General features: G+C 41.3%; 2 protein-coding genes across 8 annotated transcripts in view; one reads left to right on the forward strand and one right to left on the reverse strand.

Annotated features, from left to right (window-relative positions):
• CNOT1 (CCR4-NOT transcription complex subunit 1) overlaps positions 1 to 15,986 on the forward strand; it is a 110,096-nt gene that overhangs the window by 12,412 nt on the left and 81,698 nt on the right. The gene's annotated exons all lie outside the window — the stretch shown is intronic.
• On the reverse strand, positions 6,459 to 7,637 carry LOC308358895 (ubiquitin-conjugating enzyme E2 N). Its single transcript, XM_080829403.1, has one exon. It carries the CDS (start codon positions 7,590 to 7,592, stop codon positions 7,134 to 7,136), a length of 459 nt encoding a protein of 152 aa, XP_080685529.1. The 5' UTR covers positions 7,593 to 7,637; the 3' UTR covers positions 6,459 to 7,133.

A 15,986-nucleotide genomic window follows, 5' to 3' on the forward strand; every position in this document is an offset into this window, starting at 1 on the left:
AGCAAAGTACCCCCAAATTCAGCCATTTAAAACTTGTTCTTTATTTCACAGACACACTTGGCTGATTGCTTTTGACTCAGTGTCTTTCACAAAGTTGCAGTGCAGGTATCCACAGGCAGTAGTCAGCCCAAGGCTGAAGGGTGGAGAGTTCTTATAAACTCACTCACCTTGGGGCGCCTGGGTGGCTCAGTGGGTTAAAGCCTCTGCCTTCGGCTCAGGTCATGGTCTCAGGGTCCTGGGATCAAGCCCCGCATCGGGCTCTCTGCTTAGCGGGGAGCCTGCTTCCTCCTCTCTCTCTCTCTCTGCCTGCCTCTCGACTACTTGTGATCTGTCTGTCAAATAAATAAAAATCTTTAAAAAACAAAACAAAACAAAAACCTCACCTGGCAGTTGGCAGGCTTCAAATCCTTGCTGGCTGTTGGTTGGCAGACATCTGTTGCTTGTCACATGTGCCTTCTCCATAGGGTTACTCACAGCATGGCAACTTGCTTTTCTTGGAGCACAGGCTCAGAGAGAGGTAAACAAGGTAGAAGTCAGTCTTTTTGTAGTTTAATCTTTGAAAGGACTATTTTCTTCTACTCTTTTTTTTTTTTTAAGATTGATTTTATTTATTTGACAGACAGATCACAAGTAGGCAGAGAGGCAGGCAGAGAGAGAAGGGAGGAAGCAGGCTCCCTGCTGAGCAGAGAGCCCGATGTGGGGCTCGATCCCAGGACACTGGGATCATGACCTGAGCAGAAGACAGCGTCTTTAACCCACTGAGCCACCCAGGCGCCCCTATTTTCTTCTACTCTTAATTAAGGTCCATCCCACTTGTAAGGGGAGAGGATTACATAAGGATAGACCTATTAGGCAGGGATTGTTGGGGTTATTTTAGAGGCTGCCTGCCACAGTGGACATTTGCCAAAGATTCGTCCTTGGAGCTCTTTTTAGGGAATGTTACCTGTTCGTAGGTTTTGCTTACTACCACTAAGTAAAGGAAGATTCTGCTTGGCTTCTAATAATATGCAATCCAAGTTTCTTCTACCTGTCTAGCTACTCTTCATTTCCCTTCTTGAGTTTATCTTTTTTCTTTTCTTTTTTTAAAATTTTTATTTACTTTTTTATTCATGAGAGAGCGGCAGAGGCAGAGGGGAGAAGCAGGTTGCAGGGAGCCAGTTGTAGGACTCAGTCCCAGGACCCTGAAAACATCACCTGAGCCAAAGGCAGACACTTAACTGACTGAGCCACTTAGGCATCCTGAGTTCCTCTTTTCCAGCCACCTTTAAAATGCTAAGCTTTTTTAGGATTCTAAAACCCTTACTTTCTTTCTATAGTTCTCCTTTGCTGTTTCTTTTTTATTTTACTTAATTTTTTTTTTTACTTACTTGGGAGAGAGAGCACAAGCAGGGGGAGAGGCACAGGGAGAGGGAGAAGCAGACTCCCGACTGAGCTGAGGGCCTGACATGGGGCTTGATCCCAGGACTAGAGATCTTAACCTGAGCCGAAGGCAGACACCTAACCATCTGAGCGATGCAGGCTCAGATGTCTCTTAAATGTTGATGACTCCCAAATCTTTTATTTGCAGCTCACCCTTGCTATGCTGCAGGCTGAAATTCTCAATGAACCAGTGGGTTTCATTTGTATGTGTCACTCCAGATACGTCCGAAATAGAATTCCTCATTTTCTTTCTTGCCATGTAAACTTTCTCTTCTCAGTTTTATGTCAGAAGTAAGTGGAACCCAGATGCTTAGTGGAAATGTTTTTGACTCTTCTTTTGGTTCACCTTTCTTGCTTATTCAGTTTCAGAGTCCTTGCAATTCCCTCCTGAATGCGTTCACTTCTCTTCCCTTCTAATATGTATATTTTTAAATATTTTATTTATTTGAAAGAGAGCCCGAGCAGGGGTTAGGGCAAAGGGAGAGGAAAAGAGAGAATCTTAAGCAGGTTCCATGCTCAGCGGGGAAGCCCAGCATGGAGCTTGATCTCAGGCCTCTGAGATCATGACCTGAGCTGAAATCAAGTCAGAGGCTTAACTGGCTAAGCCATCCACGTGTCTAGCTTCTAAAAATTTTTACCTGATCCTGTCCTTTGTTAGTAGGCAAAGCAGGTTACTGTTGTATCAAACAACCCCAAGATATCAGTGGCTTAACAGAGTAGATATTTCTATTCAGATAACTTTCATTGAGAATGTTCATTAGGTTACCTTTCTTGTGGTAATTCAGGAACCCAGGCTCCTTCCATCTTACGGCACTGCTTTTCTCTAGAGGGAGGGTCCAGAGTAGGTTTTATGGATGAGGTCTGGAAGTGGCTGGTATCATTTTTTGGCCTGCATTTCATTGGCTAGAACTCAGTTTCTTGGCCACACCTATGCAAGAGAGGCTGAGAAATGTAATCTAGCAATTTAGCCAAGTAGAGGGAAATGGTGAACATGTAGCTAGTTTCCCCTACTCCCTTATCCCCTAAAATATATTCAGACCAATCCCTGTAGCTTCTAGGATTGTCTTTTTTTTTTAAGATTTCATTTATTTATTTGAGAAAGTTCACAAGCTGGGGGGAGGGGTTAGGGGGAGAAGTAGATTCCCCGCTGAGCAGGCGGCCTGATGTGGGACTCAGATGTGGATCCCAGAACCCTGGGATCATGACCTGAGCCAAAGGCAAACACTCAACTGACTGAGTCACCCAGGTGCCCCCCAGGATCATCTTTATGACAGAATCCAGAAATCTGAAATGGGTTCTATATGTATGAGAAAGGAAAGCCACAAATTGGGTGTCAGTTAACTCCAGAAGACATTTCATTTTGGCCAGTGGCAGGGTTAGTGTGTGGGGGTTGTACTCAGGGCTGTGATTTATTACAGCAAAAGGATACAGAGCAAAATAAAAGGGAAAAGTCCTATGAAGTGAAGTCTGAGGAGACTAGACTCATGCTCTCAAGCTGAACCTCTCCCAGTGGAGTCATATCGGGCACACTTAATTCCTCCAGCAAGGAATTGTGACAACACATGTGTGTGAAATGTTGCCCAGCAGGGAAACGTGTTAGAGAATCAGTGCCTAGGATTGTTACTGGGGACTTGTCATGTGAGTACCTTTTGCCTACCACATACTAAAATTCGAGGTTCTCAGAAGGAAGGAAGGTGTTCAGCATAAATCACATTTTTGGGTACAGTTTAGGCACAGGGAGCCACTCTTAATTAGTTCTGGGAGTGGGGTTTAGTTTTCCCCAAATCATGTTATGACAGCAGCCAAAGGCCAACCTGGTATGTCTAAGGATAGCAGTCTCAGGCATTCTGTGTTAACTGTTTTCTGCTCGGTGAATGAGGTGAATGGTCTCCATGGAAAGGGATTTTGTATAGATAATCTTGGAATATGCAAAACTTTGTTGACCTGATATTTTACTTAAATTACTTTTCTATTTCAGTAGGGGAAAAAATTACAGTTCCCCTCCTAGCTCCTTTCATCTATCCTTTCAGATAGTTATTTTTGTATCATTCTAGATGCTCTGCATATAAGGACATATACATATGTAGAATGCTGTTCTGTAACTTGCTTTCCTCCCAATAGATAATTTCCATTCTTTCTAACTCCTTTTTTAAGTTACTACATAATATCCCGTTTTATGATTTACTTAACCATTGCCCTTTTGATAGATATTTAGGCCATTTTCACATGGTATGATGTTAAATAGTTGTTTGTTTCATGGAGGAAAAGGGAATGAAAGATGACTGCTGAGTATTCAGTGCAGAGTTGGGGCTTTAGGGTTCTAAAACTCTTATTACTCATCTTTTATGTAAGGTTGGAGATACCAGGGTTTGTTTCAGGAATTGGTATTAAAACAATTATTTAGGCAATGATTTTGGAGGTGCAACACAGGGGTTTTTGTTTTTGTTTTTTGTTTTTGTTTTTTGAAATCATCTTACCTCTGCTGTCCAGTTCTTTAATGTTCTCTTAATATTGTCTTTAGGGATGCCTGGGCGGCTCAGTCAGTTTAGTGGCTGACTCTTGATTTTGACTCAGGTCATGATCTCAGGGTTGTGAGATCTCAGGTTGTGCTTAAGATTCTCCCTCCCTTTCCCTTTGCAGGCACATCCCCCCCCCCCTTGCTTGCTTGAAAGATCTCTGTCTAAAAATAAGCAAGCATAGAGATATAGATATATATAGGTACAGATATGGAGGGGCATATGGCTGGCTCAGTTGGTAGAGTATGCAACTCTTGATCTTGGGGTTTTAAGTCATGCCCCATGGTGGGTGTAGAGGTTCCTTAAAAATAAAGAAAAAAAAATGGTGAATAGGGGCACCTGGGTGCCACCTGGGTGGCTCAATTGGTTAGGTGTCTGCCTTTGGCTCAGGTCATTATCCCAGAGTTCTGAGATCAAGCCCTGCATCAGGCTCCCTGCTCAGTGGAGAGCCTGCTTCTCCTTCTCCCTCTGCCTGCCACTCTTGCCTGCTTGTGTGCTCTCTCTATCAAATAAAGAAATAAAATCTAAAAAAAAAAGGTGAACAAATACTTAATTCTCATAATGCTACAATTTGACCTTGAAAATTCTCAACTCTGAAAAGTACCATTCCAATTTAGAAGTAGTCTAGCTGAGCGATCTCTTTTCTCATTTTCTCCAATTATGGAAATATATCTACATCTGAAATCAAGAGTCGTATGCTTAACTGACTGAGCCACCCAGGGGTCCCCCATATATTTTTAATGTTGGAAGTTGGAGTTTTAATAAACTGGTAGCCTTGGGTCTTGCCTATTTGGCTTCTTGAAGTACCTATTGATATTTAAATCTGGAGCAAGTTATGTGTTAATACCAAGATTGCTGGGTTCAGTGCAGTGGGAGACCAAATTGCCTTTACAGAGCTATCTTTGGCCCAACTGGAAGTTAAGGGGAGAAAAAGGAACAGATGTGAAGGGCTTTCCTTGTCTTAGTAGAGATTGCATTAAGGTTTGCTACACTTCTTTTTTTTTTTTTTTTTTTTAAAGATTTTATTTATTTAAGAGAGAAAAAGAGAGAGAGAGCATGAGAGGGAGGAGGATCAGAGGGAGAATCAGGCTCCTGGCAGAGCAGGGAGCTGGATGCGGGACTCCGTCCTGGGACTCCAGGATCATGACCCGAGCTGAAGGCAGTTGCTTAACCTACTGAGCCACCCAGGCACCTGGTTTGATACACTTTTTTTTTTTTTTTTAAGATTTTATTTATTTATTTGACAAAGCGAGAGATCACAAGTAGGCAGAGAGGCAGGCAGAGAGAGAGGGGGAAGCAAGTTCCCCACTGAGCAGAGAGCCCCATGTGGGGCTCGATCCCAGGATCCCGAGATCATGACCTGAGCCAAAGGCAGAGGCTTAACCACTGGGCCACCCAGGCGCCCCTGATACACTTTTTAAAAAATATTTTATTTGTATAAATAAGAGAGCAGGAGCCGGAGGGGGAAAGGAGCAGAGGGAGAAGCAGACTCCCCCTGCTGTGTGTGGAGCCTGATGTGGGGCCCACTCCCAGGACCCTGAGATCATGAACTGAGCTGAAGTTAGACACTCAACTAGGTACCCTGGTTTGGTATACTTTTAAAAAACATTTTCCAGAGCTACTAGTAAGTTTAGTGGTTCTCAGCCTTTAAAATGCATAAGAATAACCTACAAAGTATGCTTAAAATACAGTGTTCTGTATTCTTTCCTCGAGGCTTTTGATTCTGTTGGTGTAAGCTGGTGCTTAGGAGTCAGCATTTTATTTTACTTATTTATTTATTTATTTATTTATTTTTAAAGATTTTATTTATTTATTTGACAAACAGAGATTACAAGTAGGCAGAGAGGCAGGCAGAGAGAGAGAGGAGGAAGCAGGCTCCCGGCTGAGCAGAGAACCCCATGCAGGGCTTGATCCCAGGACCCTGGGATCATGAGCTGAGCCAAAGGCAGAGGCTTTAACCCATGGAGCCACCCAGGCGCCCGCATTTTAAATAGGTCTCTCTCCCATCTCCCAGTTCTTTTTTTCTTTTATATTTATTTATTTAATTCCTACACCTAGCATGGGCCTCGAACTCAAAACCCTGAGATAAAAATCGTGCTCTTCTGACTGAGCCACCCGGGCACCCACCCATCTCCCAGTTCTTAAACACAGTTGCCTTAGTTGCATAGCAGTACAGTAAAATCTGTATTTATTCTGTTAAGCCCCTTGAGATAGTGTTTACTTTTTTCTGTAGCATCTAAGGTATTCATTTGGCATGGAGTTAGGCTGAAGTATTTGAATTAATAGGAGTGCCATTGTTAGCAAATGAAGGTTTTTTATAGAGTATCCTGGAGTGAAATGGAAGGAGATCGTTCGGGATATTTTATACAATTCTGATGAAATAAGGAATGGTGTAGTAGTAAATTTTTCTAATTAAAAATATTTTCATAGTATAATGAATTTGAACTTGTTTCTGCAATCAGGTTTATGTCGGTTTTATGGTTTGAAAAGTCTGTGTACATTTTTTTTTTTTTTTGTAGAATAACAAAAAATATTTTACTAAAACATAAGATTTACAGAAGTTTCCAGACAAGCCATACAAAATGGTCACAAGCTTTTTCTTGAAGGAAGGATTCTACACTTGACAGCAAAGTCACAATGTTATTAGTGAGGGCTGTGATGTTTGTTTAATGTTCCCATTTTGGTTCAAACAATCAAGCTTGTCCATCTACAGCGTCTAAATAAAGTTAGACTTGGCTAGAGAGCATATTCTAAAGAACTGGTTAGCTGCTTTTAACCAATGCAATTAGATCACCATAAAAAGGGGGAAAGGAGCCCATAAAATTAAGATAAAACTACCTCTCCCCCTCAAAAAGTAATAAAGAAAAACACCCACACCCCTGCAGCTAACCCTGACAACTACCTTCATTCACAGTGCTTAACCATGATGGGGGAAATGAATAAAAGCAGAGAAGGGCCGCTGCTTTTAAACGTTTCACAACAATCCAGATGGTACTTCTAGCCTCTGCTCATGCTTTACAACAGTGAATCAGGACAAGACATAGATTTGCTAATGTGCATTTAATCACCAAAGGACTGAAGATGTCTGGGCTTTTATTCTGTAATGTTTCTAAGACTGTGTCCATTAAATGCAAACAAAAAAGGAAGAAGTCTTGGCAGAACAGGATAAGTGATGCACACTTGATGATCAGATCGATTTTAAATATTATTCATGGCATATAGCCTAGTCCATGCTCTAGCTGTTTCTATGGCTTGGGCCTCGTTGGTCTTCCACTGCTCTGCTACATCGTTTGCTAACGGATCATCCGGATTGGGAGCACTTAACAAAGCCTGGATCGATAGCAGAACTGTGCGGATCTGCAGTGCTGGGGACCACTTATCTTTCAAAATATCTAAACATATTCTTCCCAACTTGTCTACATTAGGATGATAAATTTTGGTCATGAAACGTACTTTAGGGGCTGCCATCGGGTATTCTTCTGGTAGGAATAGTTCAAGCTTAAAAGTCCCTCCCTCAAAGGGGGAATCCTGGGGGCCAGCAATGACCACATGAAAATAACGGGCGTTGCTCTCATCTGGTTCTGCTTTAATGCCAGGAACTGGTTCTGCCAGCAAACGCTGGGTTTCCTTGATAATCCTGCGGGGCAGCCCGGCCATCTTGTCAGATCCCGAGTTCGGCCTCTGGTCTCGACTCTGGCTCCGCTCGCCTCACGCACGAGTCAAAGTCTGTGTACATTTTAATGATTTCCAGATTATTGACAGTCATCATCGGAGAGAAATTTCATTTGCATAAAGGTGGTATATTTAAGATATTTTTAGATCCATTCAAAGACTTGAAATATTTAAGGTTTATTTGAGAGATAGAATACAAGCTGGGGAAGGGGCAGAGGGAGAGGGTTTTTGTTTTTATTTTTGTTTTTTTTTTTAGGATTTTACTTATTTGAGAGAGCACCCCCACATGTGTTAGCAGCCGGGAGAGGTAGAGGGAGAAAATCTTCAAGTAGACTCCCTGCTGAGTGTGGAGGCAACACAGGGCTCAGTCCCAGGACCCATGAGGTCATGACCTGAGCCAAAACCAAGAGTTGGACGCTCAATACACTGTGCTACCCAGGTGGCCCAAAATTGAAATATTTAAAGGTGATGGCCCTTTATCTTTTTGGACAAAATATGATAATCGACTTTTAAACATTTTTGAATGTATGTGAGCCTAGCAGTAAAAATAATTAGGTAAAAGTAATGATAAACATTTAATATGAGAATTTGTGTACATTGCACATTGTAAGACATTACAGCTATCTCAGATGTCACCAAAACAGAGAAGACGAGATTTAGGAGTTTTAGTTCCTTCTCTCAAGAACCTGCTACAACAGTTCCGTCGGAGATTGACAGCTACTTGCTTTTCAGCAAACTCTTATAGCAGATGTTAGATGATAGAGCATCTATCTCATTCACTTTGCTTGTCCTGAATACTTCCTTCTGTTAACCAGCTGATGTTATCAGAGGGTAGACTGGTTTGAGCTGCTCTCCAGAGCAATCTAGGAGACTGTCTTGAGGCCTTAGAAGATTCTTACCTCTCTGCTCTACCTCTTACCCTTAAAGATCTACCATTTTGGGAAAGCTCTGCTTTAGATGAGGCCTTATTTTTTTTTTTTTTAAGATTTTATTTATTTATTTGTCAGAGAGAGTGAGCACAGGCAGACAGAGAGGCAGGCAGAGGCAGAGGGAGAAGCAGGCTCCCCGCTGAGCAAGGAGCCTGATGCGGGACTCCATCCCAGGACCCCGGGATCATGACCTGAGCCGAAGGCAGCCGCTCAACCAACTGAGCTACCCAGGCGTCCCAAGATGAGGCCTTATTTTTACAAATGGGAGGGAACGATATAGAGGTTCAGTCACTTGTTAATCTAGCCTTTTGTTATGTGTAGTTGCTTGTCCTGTAGGTTTAAATTTTGGATTTAAAAAAAATCGCTACTACTTAAACTTTCATTTTATAAAAACTACTTTATAGTCCTAAAAACTAAAATACTGTTGACTATAAAGTCAGCTTTTGGGGGGCACCTGAGTGGCTCAGTTTGGTTGAGAGTCTGGTCCCTGTTTTCAGCCCAGGTCATGATTCATGGTTGTGGGATTGAGCCCTGAGTGTGGTGCAGGGATTCTGATTGAGATTCTTTCTCTCTTTGTCCTTCCCTCTGTGCTCTCCCTCTCTCTCGCTCTCTCTAAAATAAAATCTTTTATTTATTTATTTATTTATTTATTTATTTTAAGATTTTATTTATCTGACAGACAGAGATCACAAGTAGGAAGAGAGGCAGGCAGAGAGAGAGGAGGAAGCAGGCCCCCCGCTGAGCAGAGAGCCCGACACAGGCTCAATCCCAGCACCCCGGGATCAGGACCCGAGCCGAAGGCAGAGGCTTTAACCCACTGAGCCACCCAGGCGCCCCTAAAATAAAATCTTTTAAAAAAAGTTAGTTTTTGGAAATCACATTACATGCTTGTAATCTTTGTTTTAAGTTATAAAAGTAATACATGTCCCTCATCCCCATTTTTTTTTTTTTTTAAGATTTTATTTATTTGACAGAGAGAGTACAAGTAGGCAGAGCAGCAGGCAGAAGAAGAGGGAGAGGTAGGTTCCCCGCCGAACAGGGAGCCAGATCATGACCTGAGCCGACTGAGCCACCCAGGCCAGGTGTCCTATCCCCAGTTTTATTAAGAAAAATTTCATACATGCAGAAAGACGAAATTAGTACAGTGTAGAGCGACATAATTGCTTCCTAGATTCAACAATTAACATCTTACCATAATAACTTTTTCTGTTATTCGTATATTTTTCTCTCTCTCTCTTAAAGATTTTATTTATTTATTTGTCAGAGAGAGAGAGCTCGCGCACAAGCAGGCAGAGAAACAGGCTCCCTGCTGAGCAAGGAGTCCGATGCAGGGCTCGATCCCAGGACCCTGGGATCATGACCTGAGCCGAATGCAGTGGCTTAACCGACTGAGCCACCCAGGCATCCCTGTTATTCGTATATTTTTTATTGAAGTATATTGGACAGTGTTAATTTCAGGTGTACAACATAGTGATGTGACAATTCCATGTTACGCTTACCACAAGTGTTGCTACCATCTGTCAACATACAACATTATTACCGTACTATTGATTATTTTCTATATGCTTTACTTTTCATTCCTTCGTTACTCATTCTGTATCTGGAACTCTGTACCTCCTGTTCCCCTTCACTATTTTGCCCATCCCTATTTATATATTTTTACTAGTTTGAAGATACATACACTTGCATATATCTCCTGCAAATTAAGACATCCTTTTTCTTTTTTTTTTTTAAGATTTTATTTATTTATTTGAGAGAGGGAGAGCACAGAGGGAGTGTGAGGCATCCTTTTTTTTTTAAAAGACATTCTTGCATAGACACACTACAGTTAAGAATATTAAATACTCTTATAAAAACTCCAGTTGCCTCAAGAATATCCTTTACAACTTTTAAGCTTTATTTATTTATTTGAGGGCAGGAGAGTCCCAAACAGACTCTGCACTGAGTGCAGAGATCACAACCGAAGGCAAATCCAAGAGTTTGACACTCAGCTGACTGTGCCACCCTATTTTTAATAACTTTTTTGAGTCACGATTTCATTAAGGTTCACATTATGCTTTTGTATTGTAGTTTCATAATCCGAACAGACCCCATTTTTTCTCTCTCTACTGACCTTTTGAAACGTGCAGGCCAGGAAAAAAAAAAAAAAGAAAAAAAAAAGTGCACTCCAGTGGCCTGGTAGAATGAACCAGTACTTGCATTTATCTGATAAGATCTCTTGTGTAGTTTAAACCTGTCCCTTTAACCTTTTATTTCCTGGGAATTGATAGATACAGAGGTATTAGCCATATATTAATGTCGTTTATGTTTATGTTAATCATTTCTGGCAAGAATATGTCAAGGTGATAACCTCATATTGCAACACTTCAGTAGACACATATGTTGGGCAGATTGACCATTAGTATTAAAGTACTATTTTAGTTAAGGTAGTGACTGCCATAGCTGTATTACAAAAGGACATTTTTTTCCTTTTGCAATTAGTAGGTAATTTGTTGGGTAGTAGTGTGCAGCTGTGCCAGCAGCCTTTCACCTGAGGTTTTTAAGGTATTGGTGATCTTGCCTGAATCAACTTAAAAAAAATTTTTTTTTAAGATTGATTGATTTATTTGAGAGAGCATGAGAGGGGAGAAAATCAGAGGAAGAAGCAGACTCCCCACAGAGCTGGGAGCCTGATATGGGACTTGATCCCAGGACTCTGGGATCATGACCTGAGCTGAAGGCAGTTGCTTAATGAACTGAGCCACCCAGGTGCCCCATGAATCAACTTTTTTAATTTAAAGATTTGTTTATTTGAGAGAGGGAGAGAGAAAGAGCATGCGGTTGTGTGAGTTGGGGGGAGGGGCAGAGGGAGAGGACGGAGAACCTCAAGCAGACTCCCTGCTGAGTGTAGAACCTGACTTGGGGCCTGATCCCACACCCATGAGATCATGACCTGAACCAAAACTAAGAATCAGACATAACTGACCGAACTACCCAGGCACCCCTATGATACAGTTTTGTTGTATATAATCACTGTATTGTGTATTAGATCTCCAGGACCTATTTATCGGTGGCTTGCAAGTTTTTACCCTTAAACACTCATTTCTCCACCCCCTGATGACTACTTCACTCTGGTTTTTTGAGTTTTTTTTTTTTTTTTTTTTTTTTTAAAGATTTTATTTATTTATGACAGAGAGAGGGAACACAAGTACAGGGTTGCTGGAGAGGGAGAAGCAGGCTTCCACCGAGGAGGGAGCCTGATACAGAGCTTGATCTTAGGACAGTGAGATCATGACCTGGGCTGAAGGCAGATGCTTAACAACTGAGTCACCCAGGTACCCCTTGAGTTTGGTTTTTAAATTATTTATTTATTTAGATGGAGATACAGTCTACATAGAGTTTTATAATAGTTTCAGGTGTACAACATAAAGAATGATTCAGTATTTCTGTATATTGTGAAATGATCACTCTGATAAATATAGTTAACATCTGTAACTATCCAGGGACACCTGGGTGGTGCAGTTTGTTAAATGTCTAGCTCTTGATCTCACCTCAGGTCTTAGATCTAAGGTTCTTGAGTTCAGGCCCTATGTTGCGCTCTATGCTGGGCTCAACCCTGGGCTTGGAGCCTGCTTAAAAAGAACAACAAATCTACCACCTCCCATAGTTAGAAAAAAAATTATTTTTCCCATGTGATGAGAACTTTTAAGATTTACTCTATAATTACCATGCCCTATGTTACATCCTTAGGACTTAATGATTATAACTGGAAGTTACCTGTTGACCACCTTCATCATAATCACCACTACCACCATCACCCCCTTTCACTTCCCACCAACCACAATATTCTCCATTTCTGAATTGTTTTTAAGATCCCATAATAATGGATATTATATAGTATTTGTCTTATTCAGTCTTATTTATCTCAGCATAATGTTCTCAAGGCCATCCATATTGTCACAAATGGCAGTATTTTTTTTTCCCCTTCATGACTGAAAAGTATTCCTCTGTGTGTGTGTGTATCTTTTTCCATTCATCTATTGACAGACACTTAGGTTGTTTCCATAAATTTTTTTTTAAAAGATTTTATTTATTGATTTGACAGGGAGAGAGACGGTGAGAGAGGGAACACAACCTACCAATACCTCTGTATCTATCTCTCACATGGTGAGAGAGGGAGAAGCAGGCTTCCCACCAAGCAGGAAGCCCGATGCAGGGCTCAATCCTTGAACCCTGGGATCATGACCAGAGCTGAAGGCAGACACCCCTAAACATTTTATTTTTAAGTAATTTCTGTACCCAGTGTGGGGCTTGAAGTCACAACCTTGAGATCAAGAGTCATACGTTCCAACTGAGCCATCCATGCATCCTGGTTGTTTTCCTATCTTGGTTATTAGAATATTGGTGCAGTAAACATCAGAGTGCATGTATCTCTTCAGTAATCTCTTTTCATTACCTTTGGATATATACCCACAAGTGGGATTGCTGGATTGTATGGTAGTTTTATTTTTATTTTTATTTATTTTTATTTTTTGAGATTTTATTTATTTATTTGACACAGAGTGATTACAAATTACAAGTAGGCTGGTAGAGATTGGGGGCGGGGCACAGGCTCCCCGCTGAGCAGAGGGCCCGATGCAGGGCTCGATCCCAGAACCCTGAGATCATGACCTAAGCCGAAGGCAGAGGCTTTAACCCACTGAGCCACCCAGTCGCCCTGGTAGTTTTATTTTTAATTATTATTAGTTTTTTAAGTGGGTTCCGTGCCCAGAGTGGGGCTTGAACTCAAAATCCTGAGATCCAGAGTCACATGCTGTACTGATTGAGCCAGCAAGGCACCCCTATTTTTAATTTTTTGAGGCTCTTCAGCACTGTTCTACCATTCTACTAGTTCTACTGTTCTACTAGTTCTCCATAGTTGTAGAACCACTTTACAGTCCAGCCAGCAGTGCACAAAGTTTCCTTTTTCTCTATATCCTCTCCAACAGTTATCTCTTGTCTTTTTGTTGCTAGCCCTTCTTACAGGTGTAAAATGATACTTTATTCTGATTTTGATATGCATTTCCCTTGATGATTAGTGATGTTAAACACCTTTGCAGATACCTGTTTGCTACTTTGATGTTGTCTTTGGGAAAATGTCTATTTTCTCTGCCCATTTTTTAATTGGATTTTGATTTTTTTGTTACTGAATTGTAGGAGTTCTTTTTTTTTTTTTTAAATAAGTTTAGTATAGGGGTGCCTGGGTGGCTTAGATGGTTGGGTGTCTGCCTTTGGTTCAGATCACTATCTCCGGGTCCTGGGATCAAGCCCCATGTCTGGCTTTGAGCTCAGCAGGGAGTCTGTTTCTCTCTCTCCCTCTGGCTTTCCTCTTGTATTCTCTTTGTCTCTCTCTCAAATGAATAAATAAGATATTAAAAAATAAATTTAGTACATTAACCTCTTATCTGGTACGTGTTTTGCAAATATTCTCTCATTCTGTAGGTTGCCTTTCCATTTTGTTGTTTCTTTGGTTGTGAAGAAACTTTTAATTTTGATGTCGCATTTGTTATTTTTTTCTTTTGCTGTGCTTTTGATTTGTTATTTTTTTCTTTTGCTGTGCTTTTGATACCATGTTAAAAGAAGAAATCATTGCCAAGACTTGACCTGAAAGTTTCCTTTGTATGTTTGTTTGTTTGTTTTAAAGATTTTATTTATTTGACAGAGATCGCAAGTAGGCAGAGAGGCAGGCAGAGAGAGAGGGGGAAGCAGGCTCCCTCCCTGCTGAGCAGAGAGCTGGATGTGGGGCTCCATCCCAGGACCCTGGGGCCTTGACCCGAGCTGAAGGCAGAGGCTTTAACCCACTGAGCCACCCAGGTGCCCTCCTTTGTATGTTTTTGTCTAGGAATTTGTTTGGTATCAGGTCTTCTGTTTAAGTCTTTGATCCATTTTGAGTTAATTTTTGTGAGTGGTGTAAGATAGAGGTCCACTTTGATTTTTCTGATGTAGATATCCAGTTTTCCTAGCACTGTTTATTGAAGAGACTATCCTTTCTCTATTGGTTGTTCTTGTCTCCCCTATCAAGTACTGTTTGACCGTATATGCTTTCTGTTCTGTTGTTTTGGTCTGTGGGTATGTTCTTATGCTGGTACCATACTGTTTTAATTGCTGTAGCTTTGTAGTACAGTTGGAGTTCAAGAAGTGTGATGCCTCCAGTTTTGTTCTTTTATTGTTAAGACTTCATTTATTTATTTGACAGCAAGTGAGAGCCAGAGAGCACAGGCAGGGGGAACAGCAAAAGAAGGAGAAGCAGGCTCTCTGCTGAGCAGGGATCCTGATGCAGGGCTCAGTCCCAGAACTTTGGGATCATGACCTGAGCTGAAGGCAGATGCTTATTAAACCGTCTAAGCCACCCAGGTGCCCCTGGTTTTGTTCTCTTTCTCATGATTGCTTGGGCTTTTGAGGATCTTTTGTGGTTCCATACCAATTTAGGATTTTTTTCCTATTTATGTGAAAAATGCCATTGGAATTTTCATAGAGTTTGTGTTGAATCTGCATGGCTTTGAGTGGCATGGACATTTTATTTATTTTTTAATTACAATTTTTAAAAGATTTTATTTATTTCACAGAGAGCACATGCGCACCGAGGAGGGTGGGGGAGGAAGATAAGAGGGAGAAGGAGCCTGATGCATGGCTTCGCCCCAGGACCTCAGAATCATGACTTTAGCGAAAGGCAAATGCTTAACCCACTGAGCCACCTAGGCACCCTTGGCATGGACATTTTTTTGTTTTTTGTTTTTTTCCCAAAAAATTTTAAAAAGATTTTATTTATTTATTTGACAGACAAATCACAAGTAGGCAGAGAGAGAGACAGGCAGAGAAAGAAGGGGAAGCAGGCTTCCTGCTGGGCAGAGAGCCGGATTTGGGGCTCGATTCCAAGACCCTGAGATCATGACCTGGGCAAAAGGCAGAGGCTTAAACTGAGCCACCCAGGCACCCTTCAATTTTTAAATTAAAAAAAAATTATTTTATTTTTAGTTTTTTTAGCGTGGGAGGGAGGGAAAGAGGATCGTAAGCAGGCACCATGCTTAGTGCTGAGTCTGATACAGTGCTCTGTCTCACAACTCTGAGATCATGACCTGAGCTGAAATCAAGTTTCAGATGCTTAACCGTCTGAGTGGGTGGTGTGGACATTTAAGAGTATTAACTCTTCTAATCCACTAACATTTGTATCCATTTGTTTGTGTCATCTTTGATTTCAACAGAGTTTTGTAGTTTCATTGTATAGTCAAGGGCTTTCTTTAGATTCAACTAAGACTTCTTTTTTTTTTTAAAGATTTATTTATTTGGGAGTGCATTGAGCCAAAGGAGGGGCAGAGGGAGAGAATCTGAAGCCAAGCCTACTCTCCGCTGAGTGGTGGAGCCTGTTGCTGGCCAGACAACCTGGAGATCTTGACCTGAGCTGAAATCGAGTCTGACACCTAACTGACCAAGC

The sequence above is a fragment of the Martes martes genome (genome assembly GCF_963455335.1).
Source record: "Martes martes genome assembly, chromosome: 17".
Classification (NCBI taxonomy): Eukaryota; Metazoa; Chordata; class Mammalia; order Carnivora; family Mustelidae; genus Martes; species Martes martes.